Below are 15,215 nucleotides of genomic sequence, written 5' to 3' on the forward strand. Positions count from 1 at the left end.
GTTTCATCTTGCACCAAACTAAACTCCAGGACATGCCATTAATAAATATAATGGTTAAAAAGAAATTAATGAACATTAACAGTCTCTTGTACTTTGCCTAAGACTCTTCAGTACTTGAGTCTCCCTCATTGGGGCTGTTTACAAAGAATTATTCTTTTTTTAATTAGATGACAAAAGAAAACATCATTTCACCTAAGAAGTTCAGTCCAACTCCCTCTGAAGTCAAAGGGAGCTGTTCGACTGATTCTAATGTGAGCTGACACAGGCCCACTTTCACCAGTTCTACATGGTTTGTTATCACTGAGAAGAAACATTCTCCTGACAGAGGCCTCAGCAAACAGCAACAGCGTATATCACCAGGAGAATATTAAAAACAAACCACAGGTGAGTTCTTCATTAAAAAATCCAGCCTGCTTGGAAACCAGAACAAAATAAAAAATATGCAAAAATAGTGTGATACTGGGTAAAGCACAAAGGACTACACACATAGTGATTTCTGCAGTACTACAAACAGACTCAGCATGAAACACTGCCCTCAGCCAGAACGGATTCGTGTTATCTATCATGTGGTAATACAATCACAGTCCGCAAAGATATTAAAGATACTGTTCCACAGCAAACCAGCAAGTTCCTTCCTGCTCAGCTTTGCTCACCTCTCTAGCGCTGGGGAAATAGTGAGACAAGAGAAAAAACCCGCTTTTAAATCAGTAACTGACAGCCTGCGACATGCTGCACCACTGAAAGGTGTCACTGTTTGCCAGGTGTTTATTCAAATGTCACTGGACTGGGTAGTTAGACCCCTCGCACGCAGTCCCTTTGCCTGGCTTTTATCCAGTCATCCATGGAGTCTGCTGAAATCCGAGTATGGCGACACGATTTTTCCCCACTTACAACAGCAGTACTACTATGCTGTCCATCTCACAGTGGGTCTCCAGCAGGAAACGAAACAGATCTGAGGAACTTTATCAACGGTTGCCATAGACTTTTGAGCTTTTTCATCTTCAACTGCAGTACAGTTTGAGTAACTTCTCACTGTGGACTTTTTTACTGCTGTATCCACAAATACCAGAATGCTTATAAATTCTAAATTTTTAAAAATTATAACACTTGGCTTGTGATTTTTCTGTTAATGTAGTATTTACATTTGTTAAGGTAGTGTGTTAGTGAATAGTTCCAACCTTATTTTGTATGAGAGGCCTATTAATGCATTGCTGATACCGAAATGTGCACTGTTTGGCAGAAAGTGCAGCTGAAGCTTGATCGCACCTCTTAGAAATACATAAACAGGAGTAACTCCTACTAAAAAAAAAATCATTAGAAGATTTTAATATAAGAGTTTGCAGTATGAATTTAAAATTTTCCATAGAATCATTTAAGCAAAACCAAATCCTACCCTTCATGAAAACATTTCTCCCAGGACAAAAGCAGTGCACAGGCCAGGTTCAAGAAGACACCACACCTTTAAAAAAGCAGTAGTAGCATCTATCTCTAAGAAACCAAATTATGTGTCAGCTGTTTTTTCCACGGTCTCTTTGATGGCCATTTTGCATTGATCCTATGTCTAACATTTTAAAGGAACTCACTAAACTTAACTGAAATGTTCTGCATAACTTAAAATGGTGTAAAAGCAATGGAGCTATGTAGAAATTTAACAAGTCTGTCTAGACATTCCTCTTGAGAAAAGGACTCAGTAAGATTGATACACAACATGCTCCAAGAAGTTCTTGCCACCTCTGGAATTTTGTAACAAAAACATCCTTTTCTATATATGTAAGAAGTGTCTCCCGACACCTGAAAGAAATTTTCCAGGAAATGCCATAGGACTCATCCCCAGCAGAGGATTGTCTTCAAACGAAGAAATTCAGTTATGAAATATTCAAATCAACCTCCTTAGCTTGGCATTTCTGCCAAAACACCCTTCTGCCATCAAAAAGCCACCTTCTAGGCCATTTTACTACCAACAACAAAATTGGAGAATTTACAGAAGAAATATAAACGAGATGAATTACAGACTGTTATCACATCTCTCACTGCCATCAGCTCTAGGGCTGATCATTATATTAAGCGACTGTTTATCTTTTAATGGTAACTGCCTAGATTGCTTCTCGGATACAGCTGGTAAGGGAATTTTAGTCACTTTATCAATTTGGGGTTTGGGTTTGTCTCTAGTTTGCTAATCAAACATTTGCTGTTTCCTGTGACACTCAGTTGTTCGAGTCCACTCTCCTGCAGCTTGTTCAGCAGCCCCTGCCAGGACTGCTTTCTGCAGCCGCAGCACGGAGGACTGCAAGGTAGATACTCGAGGCAGCACAGGCTGCATTTGGTCAGCTCAGAAAAAGAAGTCGGTGGATGGTCAAAGCCTGAAAAGCACTCAATTCTCCCTCATCTTGCCTTCAGTTTCCTCTCCTACTTCACACAGGGATCGTTTACCAGGATCCTCAGCTTTGAAGCATGAAGGTGATGTTTAGCCCTCCTTGCTAGCCTCTTCCCTGCCAGCACCAAGCCCTTCGAAATGAACGTAGCTGGATAAAAGCGAACAGCCAGCCCTCTTCTTTCCTCAGCAATATCAAGCCATCCTTTGGTCACAGCCAGGGACAAAGCTGCACAGAGGTCACTAGCTTTGGAATTCATTCAGAAAAAATATCCAGATCATAATCAGCTTGGAATAAGCCTTTTAACCCGTGGATGCATGGTAGGGTAGAAATGAGTTATCTCATCTGGTCAAAGCAACAACAGTGACTGCTAGCAGATATCCATATAGCTGAGATAAGTTTGCGGGAAATAATTAACCCACTGAGTGATCGCTTTTAAAAACACATGATAACGGGCCAGTTGGCATCTGTTTACAACTCTGAAACAAGGTGTTCAAAATTCCAGCAATCCCGCTGTTTCAGTTTAAACATCCAATATGAGATATTTAAAATGGATCCAGTTCCCAACACATTAGGTACCAAATTCAGAATATACAGATCACTTTAACATCTAGCAGTCTGGGCATCTGAAATCACTTGCCACTTTTACAATCTTCCCTTTTCAGCAAAAACCAGTGGATTCACCTCAGTCACTAGCACAGCAATAGTGAAACGTGGCTCAATGTTTTTGCTAAGATGGAGTACAAAGTCAGCAGAAGAGCTGTGCACATTGGATCACCGGCTGCAGCTGCCCGAGTTGCAAGTCTAGATAAAAAAAAAAAAAAAATCTCCTCTGGAACTATTTCCAACCCAGGTTCATTGACTAAATGACAGGTATAGCTGAGGACATTTTTGCCTCCTCTGCACTCAACTGTGCTAACCTAACACCGAACCTTCTGAGCTTTGCAAACAGAGCTACTGCAGCCAGTTGTGGAATCTTCTAACAATGGCCCAGAGCAAAAAACAGGCATGACAGCTAATCATAACTTTAAGCATGTCAGAGGGGAAAACGATGACACTTATGAAAATTTGTACCAAAACTCCTACTTCTAGCTACAAATAAAAATAATGTAATAGAAAAGAAAAAGATTTTGATTTTCTGTACCATCTTAATGCCATCAGGCCAGTTCCCAATATTCTCAGCTGAGGCATGATTCTGAGAAAAACACTGGTCAGGAAAATAACGTCGCTAGAATTTGTTTAGTCCTTCTAAAGGAGTTTAATCGAAGAAACCACTAAGTAACATCTAAATAAACACACCAGGTTCTTGGGTAGAATTTTTAAGCAGCATCAAATGTTGTGATTCTGATAACTTCAAAACATAAGTGCAGCTGATGTTCAGTGGATCTTAAGTTCTTCATGTTCTGTACCTCTTTGAAATGTGATTTATGCTTCGAAGCCATGTTGCTGCTTCCTAAGTACGGCCTTTGGACACCACACTGTAGTGACAGCACGTTTCGCACATTCTCCAAAGGACAGTGCAAAGCCCTTCAGCGCGCGGAATAAACCACTCTGCCTCAGCGACTTCAAACACAGAAACTTACTTGGGAGAATTGTTTTGTAGCGATTCTTACGTACTAAGCCTGGAATATCATATTCCTTTGGATCAACAAAGTTCATTGGAATTTCCTGTTAAAACAAAACAAAGCAAAACAAAAAACCACAAAACACAGTAGGTAGCGTTATTAGATTTGCAAGAGGAATAAAAACCTCAAGCCTATTACGTCCTGCCTGTGAGGGAGGCAAAGTGATTAAGTCAACTGAGACTTATGGTACAGTACTTCCAGGAATTTACCACCAAAATATGATCGATGTTTCCTTTTACTGTCACTGGCTTTTTCTGAAATTTTTAGTATGAAAATGCTCATAGTGACTAATTCATTGAGTAATACACACAACGGTATTCTAATATCATTAGAATTGAATTGCAAGTGTAGGCACCAAATTAAGTAAAAGGTGGTACATAAGATACTCTGCTCCAAAAGCCATGGACCTCAAACACCATCCTTTCTGACTCACAGTTCTTCCTCTCTGAGGGTGGAAGGAAATAATTTGATAGCTACAAATTATGACACACATTATGACAGGTTGGTGTACTGACCTGACTCAGTGGAGCTGAGGGAGCATCGCTTTTTCTTGCTCACCACACTTTAAAGGTCCATGGGCAAGGACAGCAAAGAGGCGTTCAGGGATTACCTGCTCTACAATGCTGACCCAGGGAACACACCGAGAAGGAGGGGCTTCTTATTGCTCACTAGGAATCTCCTGCAAGTGGCCAGTGCCAGGCAGGAACTAACAGGAACCTTCCACCACCTGCAGTCAGCAGACGTGATGAGTCAGCAGAGAAAGGGCTCATGGGATTTGGGAGCAGAGCTGGTCATCCCAGCTGCTGTACACTGGATCTGAGAGGCCAGTACTGGACACACTGGTCCCAAGAAGCCAGGATTGAGTAAGACAAGCCTCACTCTGGGAAGAAATTAGGATAAGCAGAGCTATGGACTATGTTGAATTCTGGAGCTTTAGAAGACTATGTGCCTTCTCTCTCTTACACAGCACTGAGTGTACTGCTGGGCTTAACCAGAGGCAATTAATGCTAGAAACATTTTGTTGAAGTGGTAGTTTCCTATCAATCTGGGATTGACAGAGAATGAAACCCTCACTGAATCATGGGAATGAAACCTTCACCTTTTCTGCAATCGTTACTTGGTATTTAGTCACCGCAAACTTTTCTTGAGCCAAGCTCCACAGTCTGTTTTTGGGACTTAGTCACTCACTGGTCAAGCAAATTCTTGGTGAAATCAAGGGGACTTCTGTCTGAGTGAAAACTGTAAATGTTGTACGAATTTCAGGACTTAGCCCTGCAAGTGACATCCCCTCTGACTTGTCTTCTGAAATGAAACACAGCTGTTTGCTTCATTGTGGGTCTGGACTTTGAAAACCAAGGTTAGTCAGACCTAACACACATGATGCAGAGCTAGCTGGTGATAACTGTTTCATAAAAAAGTAACTACTTTAAAATTTTTAGTAACAGAAGTGACATCTTGATTACACAGCATTTTTATCTATGCTTTTTCAGTTTTCATTCAAGAATGAAAACGGCTTGGGATAGTTTAGGTGTTGAATGATTTTCTGAACATCAGGAAAATTAATTCAAAATCTCTCTGAGAAATGAAGATTTTTTTTCCCTATTTCTAACACTGTTTTCTTTGCTTGAAAGCTACACTGCACCTCAAACACTGATGAAATTGTATGCGGACTTGTTCAGCAGTCAATTCAGACACTCACTAAGAGAACATTTCCTTCCTAGAACAGCAATAGATGCTTTACTTTTAAAGAATCAGGACTTGCCTACAACAAAAGCTGCTTCAACTTGTACAGTACTAAGTGAATTAAGGATCACAGATACCTGGTTGAGTGTTTTAAAACAGAAGTCCAGACTATCTCATCTCCCCATGTGCTTGTAAAGTGAAAAAAAAACTCCTGAAATTGCACAAGGAGAGAAGAAAGCAAGTGACAAAGTGTTACTCCTGCCCTTTCAGATCCTTACAGATCATAAACGGGACAGGTCAAAAGGGCTGTTGTGTTGCAAAACATCATCTTCCTCCTGCTCTGCTGAGATTCCACGCTTAAAAGAATATCTGACTTGGCAGCATTAACTTCAGTAGCTCTTGATCACGTGCTCTGAAATACCCCAGCACGCAAAGACTGTGCCCTTGTTACCTTCCAGCTTGGCCGGGATTCACAACCCTGCCTAGCAGGCAGAGGACTCTCAGCACTGGGGGTTTTTGCCAGGTATAACCATGACAATGCCTATCACATGAACACTCAAGCAATTAGGGGAGAGACTCAGAGTGTAAAGATCTAAAAAGCCAGTGTACTCTCAACACCAAAACGTACCTGGCTTTTAACCTAAACTACTTAGAAATCCAGTTTTCAACTGCTTGCTTCATCTGCGTACATCTAATTTTTCCCAAAATGAGATGAAGAATTCTTTCTCCCAAAGCAACAGTGGATGCAGTGAACCAAGGAAACATACTTCCTAAAAGCAACTGACAGAGCGGCTTACAACTAGTAAATAATTTTTGTGCAGAAAAAGCTCAGTAAGACATACTTTCTATGGCTCCTGCTGAGTCACATAGCAATTCTGTGGTTCAGTTAAATGGAGAACACTCAGGCTTGGAAAGTAGCTCCATGTCAAGCATTCAACAGCAAAGAGCATGCTCTTGGAGTTACTTCATCCCTAGGGCAACTCCAGGCATATTTAAAGAAGTTATGCCTATAGCAAACTTTGTGTTTCTTCTGTATTCAGGTGAAAAAGTTTGATTTTTTTGTTAAAAAAAAAAAGCATGCCAACAGAAAAAAAAAAAAAGACTTGTGAAAACAAAGATTTTTTTGTTTTTGTAGTTGCCAGAATAATTTCTTTGGTTTTCACATGACAATATCACTGAAAGCTTTCAGACATTGTCATTTAAAGGAATGATTAATTTAGGAATTGTATTAAGTGCTTCACTGATGGAAGTGGAGATTGTATGTACTTATTTTAGACTTGCAGAAAATAATAGCAAGGTTCATGGAAGAGAGACAACACCCCATTTTGCTGATGCTCCTAGAAGAGAGAGGTCAGATACTCACAAAGAACTCTGCCTGGAGTATGAAAGGATCCAGTGCTTTCTTGTGCAGTTCCTCTTCAGTGAGGATGTTTGATGCCGTCTGGAGGTATTCTCGGGCTGACTGTTCCCGTGGTGACATGACATAGCCAAAACCTTGCTCAGAACAGCCCGGGGTACACATATCCAGTGTGAGCGAAACATTTGAACCTCTCCTGCAAAACAGAGGGATGAAAGTTCTCTTCCAGCAGAACAGACTGACCCACCACTGTCAGCAATGGATACAGTCCCACTGACAGATAAAGGGCGACTTCAGACAAGCACCCAGCTGGTTCTGCTGTGTACATTTTGGTCACTAAGTGTGAGAAATGGGTGATGCTTCTTGTGTAGACAAGACCAGAAGGTGATTTTATACACTGGAAAGTGAAGGCCAAAACTTCAAAGCGTTATCTGTAGTGAGGTAACTGTATACTTTGTCATGTAAATAGAAGCAACTTGCTTGTCAAAGGTGCTGAGCAGGCAACTGCAGGAAAGATTTCATACTTGTGTAAATGACACCGTCTTTCTGGATGCCTAAATACGGACTGACATCTTAGACACCACAGGTGAAAATCTTGGCCTTAGCTTTTGTCAGGCCAGATTCTACTGAATACCCATTTATCAGTAGCACAGACAACACCAGTGGGGTAAGATCTCTGCATAAATGTTACCAGTTCTACATTAAAGACATGAGAAGCCAACCATTACATCAAATAATTTTTTCTGTCTTAAAAACCTTCTTTCCACATCTGTACATCATGAGAAGGGTAAAATGAAGGTCCCAACATCTCACCGCTTACATTAAAAACAGAGTGCTGTCGCCTGTAGAATTTTTAGTGACTCTACTGTACGTTAGCCACGCAATAAAATGAAAAGTTCAAAATGCCTGCATTCTTTATTGAATGCAGTTTTAAAGCATTTCGGAGCTTCTATCAATCTCACATATCACAAAAGTAAGATTCAAATGCCATCAGTGAATCTATACTTAAATATCTCTACAAAACAATAAAATCACACAATATGATGATTACTAGGTGTAACGTTCTATGCATCCACACAGCAGACCTGTTTTTGATAACTCTCAACTGGCAAAATCTCGTTAGGTGTTTGCGGGAGCTACTGAAAAACCATGTAAACATGCAGGCATGACCAGCTCACAGAGAAGACAGTAGAAGTGATTACTTGGATCGCAGCCCTTTTCTGGATTCAGGAGTTTTTCCAAAAGAATGTGCAGCCAGCCTCCTGCTATGATTCACAGTCATGGGGAAATGATTTTGGATGAAACCTGACCACTAGTGGTAGACACTGAACCTTTAGTGACACCTTTCAAAGGATTTTGGTCCTGCCCTCCTGTGTGGTGTTAAACAGCTACTACATTCCTCCCCAGAAACAGCTGCATTTGGTAACAAATACTTATAGTTCTTTTAAGGTAGAAAAGGCTACTTTCATAAAGATATTACTAGATCTTCAGCATGACAAAATGAGATTATTTCTTCTTAAAAGAAACATTCAGTGCTGTTTGAATTCAGCTAGTGACTATCCTTCTAAAGGTGCAGGTGGTTACAGAGTGAGAGGGAAGTAAGATGGAGAAAGGGAATGGATCAGCAGAGGGATAGGTAGAGAATTCAAGACAACACCAAAGGAAGAGTGACCAATGCTTGATGTAAAAAAACAATCTGTCAGAGCACAGCCCAAACCCAAAATGCCTGTCTTCAAGGACATGTGTATGTTGAAAACAAGTTTATTTTACATCTTAAGTGTAAAATAAAGTTCTACCTAGTGTGAGAACTTAAAGCAATTGTTTTCTTTTTCTCATCTCTACTACGACAATTTTTTAAATCGTCATTAATTACTTGAACCAACTGCTATTCCCCAATCCTCTTGAAACAGTGAGTATCTTTCCTGCAGAAGAAATATCAGCATCTTTAAAATGAGAGAGATGGAATTAAATCAGGGATAGTGAAAAGCACAAAAGACTGATGCATTCCAAGCCCAATCTTGCCCACAATGAAAAACAGCAAAACTCGCTGATAGCGGCAGGCTCAGGGACAAGCCCCAGAGGTTATTGCAAGCTCTCATTTAAACTAGACTGTAACAATAAAAGGTAGGACATTTTAGGACAACTGTTGTAACCAAGAATGAAGCGAGATAAAACATTCTAAGCTCACAGAGTGCAAATTAAAAGCTTCTGTAATATTCCTTTATACTGTGGCATTTGGAGCTTTGGAAACTTGGCATCATACTTTTCAAAAATCTAAGTTCTGACCTTTGTTTTAAGTCTTAGATCTAAGAATTAACTATGGTTAGCACTCCAATTAAGCTTGAAAACCTAGAAATAAAGGAAGATGATACTTTGCTATGTAGAGCCCTTCAGTAACCTCATTCTTATTCATAACATCATCACCTCTGCAGAGCTTCTTCACAGGATTTCTATAATCAAGATCTTTGTTCTATTTCAGCAAGACAACTGAAATAACACAGAAGAGAAAAAGATCTTCCTTTTATCTTAAAGCTGCCTTTTTCCAGCTATGAATTTCTTTGAGAAGCTGCTGCCCTGATGGTTCAAGCAGTGAACAGCAGCTCAGCCCAAGTTTCATTACTGGTTTAACTTCAGAGGAATTAATTTACTTTTGGACTAACCCATTTATGTAAGAATTATTGCAGATTAACACTTGTCCTATGGTTTGCTTTCGGAGGAAGGACTAATCCTCCAGCATGAGTGACAGAAAAAAAATTAAGAAGATCCACCTCTTCCAGAAGTAAAAGTTTTCACTGGGAATGGCAAGAGACTGATCAAACATGAATGGCTATTTCAAAGAAATGATGCTTTTGAATAACACTTACTGATAGCTGTCTAGAAACTGTATGTTTTTTGGCTAATATATTTATATTTATGACGGGACTAGAAACAAGACAAGAAATACAGCAGGTGCTTGGCTTTAAACCCACATTTTAAAGTGACATTCATGAAGGCAATAAAGCTTTCCACTACGCGCAGAACTCCTAAACCCACAAAAACCTGGGACCAGACTTCCCCCTATTAGTCACATCTACCCTACCTTTCTTGCAAGCCCACGGATTTAACCGTTAGAGTAGCTGGATCTGTCTCCACTTTCATGTCCATTACGCAGTCAAAGACTGGAGTCTCTGGTACGGGATCCAAATCTAGGAAGTCATCCTCATTTTTATCCTCTGTCCACTCTGAGTATGTGAATGAAGGCTGCCGGCTCACAGACTGGCGTCTGTCCTCTTGTAGCGGAAAGGGGGGATCTGGACGGGCTCCGAGTAGATGCCAAAACTGGAGGAAACAAACATTTAAAAAAGCTTTCTGCTTGTTGCCAGCCCTTCCATACAGCCTAGAGGACGGGTCTTTAGGGCAGCAACCCAGCTCGCTATAATGTAGAATTGGAGAGAACTGAAGAGGACAGGAATGTTCCATGCAGGAGTAGCTTTGTGGTGCGTGTTACAAGGATTCACATCTACCCATTCAAACCTGCTTTCAGTCACAGAGGTTTCCGCAGAGCTGGCCAGGCTTAACTCGGGGATACAGTGCAAGTGGAATGTGCTTGTGACAATCATATGCAAGCCAATGTGATAGCACTGTCCTTTTGTTCAGTTTCTTATCCTTCCTAGGCTTATTTACAAAATAGAAATCTATTATGCTATTCTACAAATCACCTCTTTCCTGACTTACTCATTTTTCATCTAAAATTTAGATATAGACAGGTTAAGTAAACACAATTTTCCTGAATTGCTCGAATACATGTACAGACTAGTACTTTTAACGTACCTGGTTTTGAGGCTCACCAGACGATTTGGAGGTTGCATCAATAGATTGTTTAATCCCCCACACCAGCCTCAGTTAAAAATTTCAAGCCCTCCTCTGAATTCTAGGGTCTGGAACCTCAGGTCAACTTCATCCCTCTAGCACTGAATTAGGAGCAGCAGCCCTCAGGCTGAATGTTATACAAACGTGCTGTCATGCATCCTTTTGAAACTAAGAATAACAGGTCTTATTTTCCAACATAAAGCCTCTTCTCTCCTTTTCTTATATGGGTTTTGAACGGGCAGTTGAATTTAGAAAACGTGCTATTAAAGGTCAAATTTCTCTTCCTAGGCTACTGAAGCACATTAGCTTGTACAGGATTTTAAACAACAATTTTTTTCTCTGTGTCTTCACATACTCTCATTTCTCTGAGCCTAAAGAATGAAAGGAAGTGAAGCAAGTTTTAATTTCTGTCCATAGTAAGCTTTAGTGAGTTAAGACTCTCACAAAGCAGCAATATTCATTTGACAGTTATTTCAAACCATAAGGTTCTTTGTTTCAGTTAATCAGAGCACACAGTAATTACAAAAGCAAACATAGGAACATGATTACTAGATTTCTATTTTACACAAATTTGGGGCCAAGTCCAAACCAAGTCTGTCGTACATGCTTGGCCTACTGGATGACAAGCAAGAAGCTTGGAGATCTAGTTTTATTTTCATTCCCCAAGATGACTTTGAGAGCATGCCAGTTCCAAAGTACTGGCCATGGTTCTTTCACATACTGTGAGACTGTAATTGCTGAGCAGCTCACAGTGTGAGCTACCCACTCAACCACTCTGTACTGCTGGAAAGTGCTGTTGCTACCAAAACCAACGCTTGTGCTCAGGGCCAAGTGTTAGGTCTAGGCACCAGTTGCATGTTACAGATTCCAGAGATGGTACGGTAACACTTTTACTGGTGATTTAACACACTGTAAAACCAAAGGAACAAAAAGTTCACCATAGAAACAAACCAGCTTTCCTTGAGGCTGAAAGAAGTGTGTGTCAAATAAGAAGCTGCCCAAGACCCTAGAAGAAATGAAGTTATCCTTAAAAGTGATGGGGTTAAACTAAATAATGGAAAAACAGTCAGCGCTGAAAACCTGTTCAGAACTAGACAGATCAATGCTGTTTTTCTGCAGCTTCCTGGGTTGTTATAGGAGACAAACAAACAGACAGCATCGTTAATACAAACCTCCAGCTCTCTATCCAGCCCCTTAGTTTCACTGTGATTGCTAACCTCCCAACGCATTCTGGCACCTGAGTATTCTCTGAAAAGTGCTTCAAATGTTAGCTGAGGTCTGCTCTCCTGAATTCACTCTATGGGTGTTAAGAGTCGCAGATCTCCCAATTCAGGAATGAGCTGGGCTTTAGCACGTGCACAGACCACACAGGGCCTCCGTTCTCTTGGTATCACTTCTGAGAGTCCACTGGACTGCCATTTCTCAGCCTTGTTATATAGACAAACAGTTACTGCTCTACATTAAAGCAACAGAGTACCTGGATAAACAGGCACATTTGCTTCCTGTCCTAGGGAACTACTAAAGCATTACTGTAAATTACCACTGTTGCTGAATTACAACAAAAAGCCTAAGTTGCCTTTGACTGGTGTGCCACCTAGAATATAGATCAGTGTGGGACTGATGTATCAGGTCCATCTATAAAGGGAGAAGAGTATATTTAGGAAAGGAAGATTTCATCATAAAGGCACTCCTCAATGTAAAAGACCCACTCAAGGTCCCTTCTAGGCAACACATCACTTAAAATCCAATTAAAAAAAACAAACAAACAAATAAATAAATCACTCAACTGAGACAAAAGGGAAAATGAAAACTGTCTTCATGCAACTATCTGCTGCCGACAGGCTGGGATTCTAGAAACCCTGCTCAGCTCCGTCATCACATTATTTTCAATGTTCTGCTAATGACTGTTTTATACCTTCTTTCCTAAATAGTAGCAGAAGCAGATGTTTTCAAATCGCAAAGCAGCGTGACCCAAGATGTCAGAGCAGAAGCTAACAGGTAGGTAGGTAGGAAGGGACAAGGCTCATATGCTCTATCAGCCTCTCCTTCCTAATGCCACTGCTGGAGAGAACATACTGAGCAAGACAGACCATTGCCCTGAACCCACAGGGTGTCTCCTATATTCTGATGCTCTGCAACTTGTCCAGAGAACAGGTTGTCACACAGTGACACTCGTTCCTCCATTTTAGCTAGAAGACTGTTAGCACAGACCACAGGAATACAAAACAGAGCAAGCCTGACTACGTGGAACTGTTACAAAACTGTTTTCTGTACCAAAGTTTTAACCAGCACTTAAAAAACGAGTCGCGTCTGCTCTCATCTACACAGGTCTAAGTGTTCACTTGCAAGGAGTTACTACATATGCAAAGCACTTCAGACTCAGATGAGAATATTTGGGAATGAAGAGCTTTCATTTAAAGTTACGTACTACGAATAGGTCAACAATAAAATGCTTCCATCCAACACAAAACAGGTTGCATATAGATAAGAATGACACTGCTGCTGTTCTGATTTCCAGCTCAGAATGGTTTACTGCAAAATGACCTGTAATTCATGTAGTTCACCACAATTCTCAGATGTTTCATTTTTGTTCTTTAATATTTGGACTTACAAAATCATCAGAAGTTTATTTTTTGAGGTCAAAATTCATCTGGATAAGGAACAGCAGCATCAAAAAAGCACAAAATTGCATAAACCTGGCTAACTTCCTTGATTATATCAATGACCACAATAATGGGGGCATTAACACTCCTTACTTTGCCTTGTGAGTGGTTTTAAAAAGTACACTCACTCGACACATTAAACAAGATTTTGCCACTGTGCTGCCTCCGAGTGAAATTAATCATGGGGTATAACATGACAAACTTCCTACCAGGCAGTGTGGCCAGCACATCAAAGGAGTGATTCCCTTCTCTTTGGCACTGATGCAGCTGTACTGCGTCCAGTTTTCGGCTCTCAAATTTAAGACAGATATGGACAAACTGGAGCAGTTCCAGTGGAGAGCTACAAAGGAGGTCAGGAGTCTGGAGCACATGACCTTTGAAAGAGGCAGAGGAAATCAGGCTTGCTTAGCCTGGCAAAGAGGAGGCTGGAGTGATCTAACAGCAGCATGTAGCTCCTTGAAGGGCAGCACCAGAGATGATGCAGACAGACTCTCCTTGGTAGTGGCAGCTCATACCACAAGGTACAACAGCCACAAGCTGCAGAAATTCAGTTCAGACATTCAGATCAGCTATTAGGAAAAAAATTCTTCCCCTAGAGTGCCATGCAATCGTGGCACACGTACCCAGAGAGATGATACATCTTCCTTGGAGGTTTTCAAAACCTGTCTATAAAAATGCATGGCTGACCTTATCGAGTGTTGGCAACAGTCCTGCTTCAAGCAGGATGTTAGACTAGCAATCTCTGACATCCCTTGCACCAATGGTCCTGTGATTCCCTGATGTACTTCAAATGGCACGTACATAGTCCAGCTCCAGCTTCCTGAGCTACCCGAAGGAGCACTGCTGTTAAGGACAGGAGGCGATGTTTCACCTGCATGTTCAGTAACTGCATTCCCACTCTAACAGAACAGTATACAGGGGTATGAAAAGCCATGTTCAACTAGAGCTCCCTAAAAAGAAAGAATTCTCCATAGCTTTCCCATAACTGTGTCAGTTACACAGATCATGGAGGAACACAATATGTTTCACCTGTCCCCAAGCAGCTGACAACTAACTAGATTAATTGTAGTCATGCCATTAATTGCGCTCTGCAGCTGGGGCCTTGGCCTACATCTACAAGGGCATTACATTCACAAGCACGCTGGTGCTCTGGAGCAGCTCATTCTGCCACTTAAGTCAAGGGATGCTCTGCAGGCAATTTATAAGGCAGCAATATTAGATGGTCCCATTACTCAGCCACATCCCTTATACTTAAGTAAAAGGAGTTTACCCGTCTGTGGCAAGAATAAAAACCATCAGTGTACTTCCCAATTCATCAAGAAATTGAGTAAGGATAAGTGTAGTTGTGATTCCTCTACCTAAAGCAAGCAGATGATTATATAGAAATAGCCCCAAAGATGTTGCTTTACTATCACCTTGGGCATAACATCAACAACTTTGGGTAAATTAGACACTTGACAAAACTCACTGAAAGAGGGCATGAATACAGTTTTCGCATTATCATAACTTACCAGAGATCCTACAAATAACAGTCCTAGAGAAGCTAAAGACAGCAGGATGTACGATACCACAATGCTCCCGATTCTAGTCAGGTCCTGTGAAACAACAGAATTGACAATGATTCATGAAGTATTTAGGGGCACAGTGCAGCGTCTGCATGCACGCT

General features: G+C 40.9%; 1 protein-coding gene across 1 annotated transcript in view; it reads right to left on the minus strand.

Annotated features, from left to right (window-relative positions):
* Positions 1 to 15,215, minus strand: part of PTPN5 (protein tyrosine phosphatase, non-receptor type 5 (striatum-enriched)) — a 75,381-nt gene that overhangs the window by 17,097 nt on the left and 43,069 nt on the right. The window contains exons 4-7 of the mRNA XM_010131526.1: positions 15,061 to 15,144; positions 10,117 to 10,355; positions 7,044 to 7,233; positions 3,956 to 4,040 (exon numbers count right to left, since the gene is read on the minus strand). Coding sequence (XP_010129828.1) covers positions 3,956 to 4,040; positions 7,044 to 7,233; positions 10,117 to 10,355; positions 15,061 to 15,144 — 598 coding nt within the window. The remainder of the gene's footprint in view (positions 1 to 3,955; positions 4,041 to 7,043; positions 7,234 to 10,116; positions 10,356 to 15,060; positions 15,145 to 15,215) is intronic.

Source organism: Buceros rhinoceros, unplaced genomic scaffold (genome assembly GCF_000710305.1).
Source record: "Buceros rhinoceros silvestris isolate BGI_N320 unplaced genomic scaffold, ASM71030v1 scaffold12662, whole genome shotgun sequence".
In the NCBI taxonomy this organism is placed as follows: domain Eukaryota; kingdom Metazoa; phylum Chordata; class Aves; order Bucerotiformes; family Bucerotidae; genus Buceros; species Buceros rhinoceros.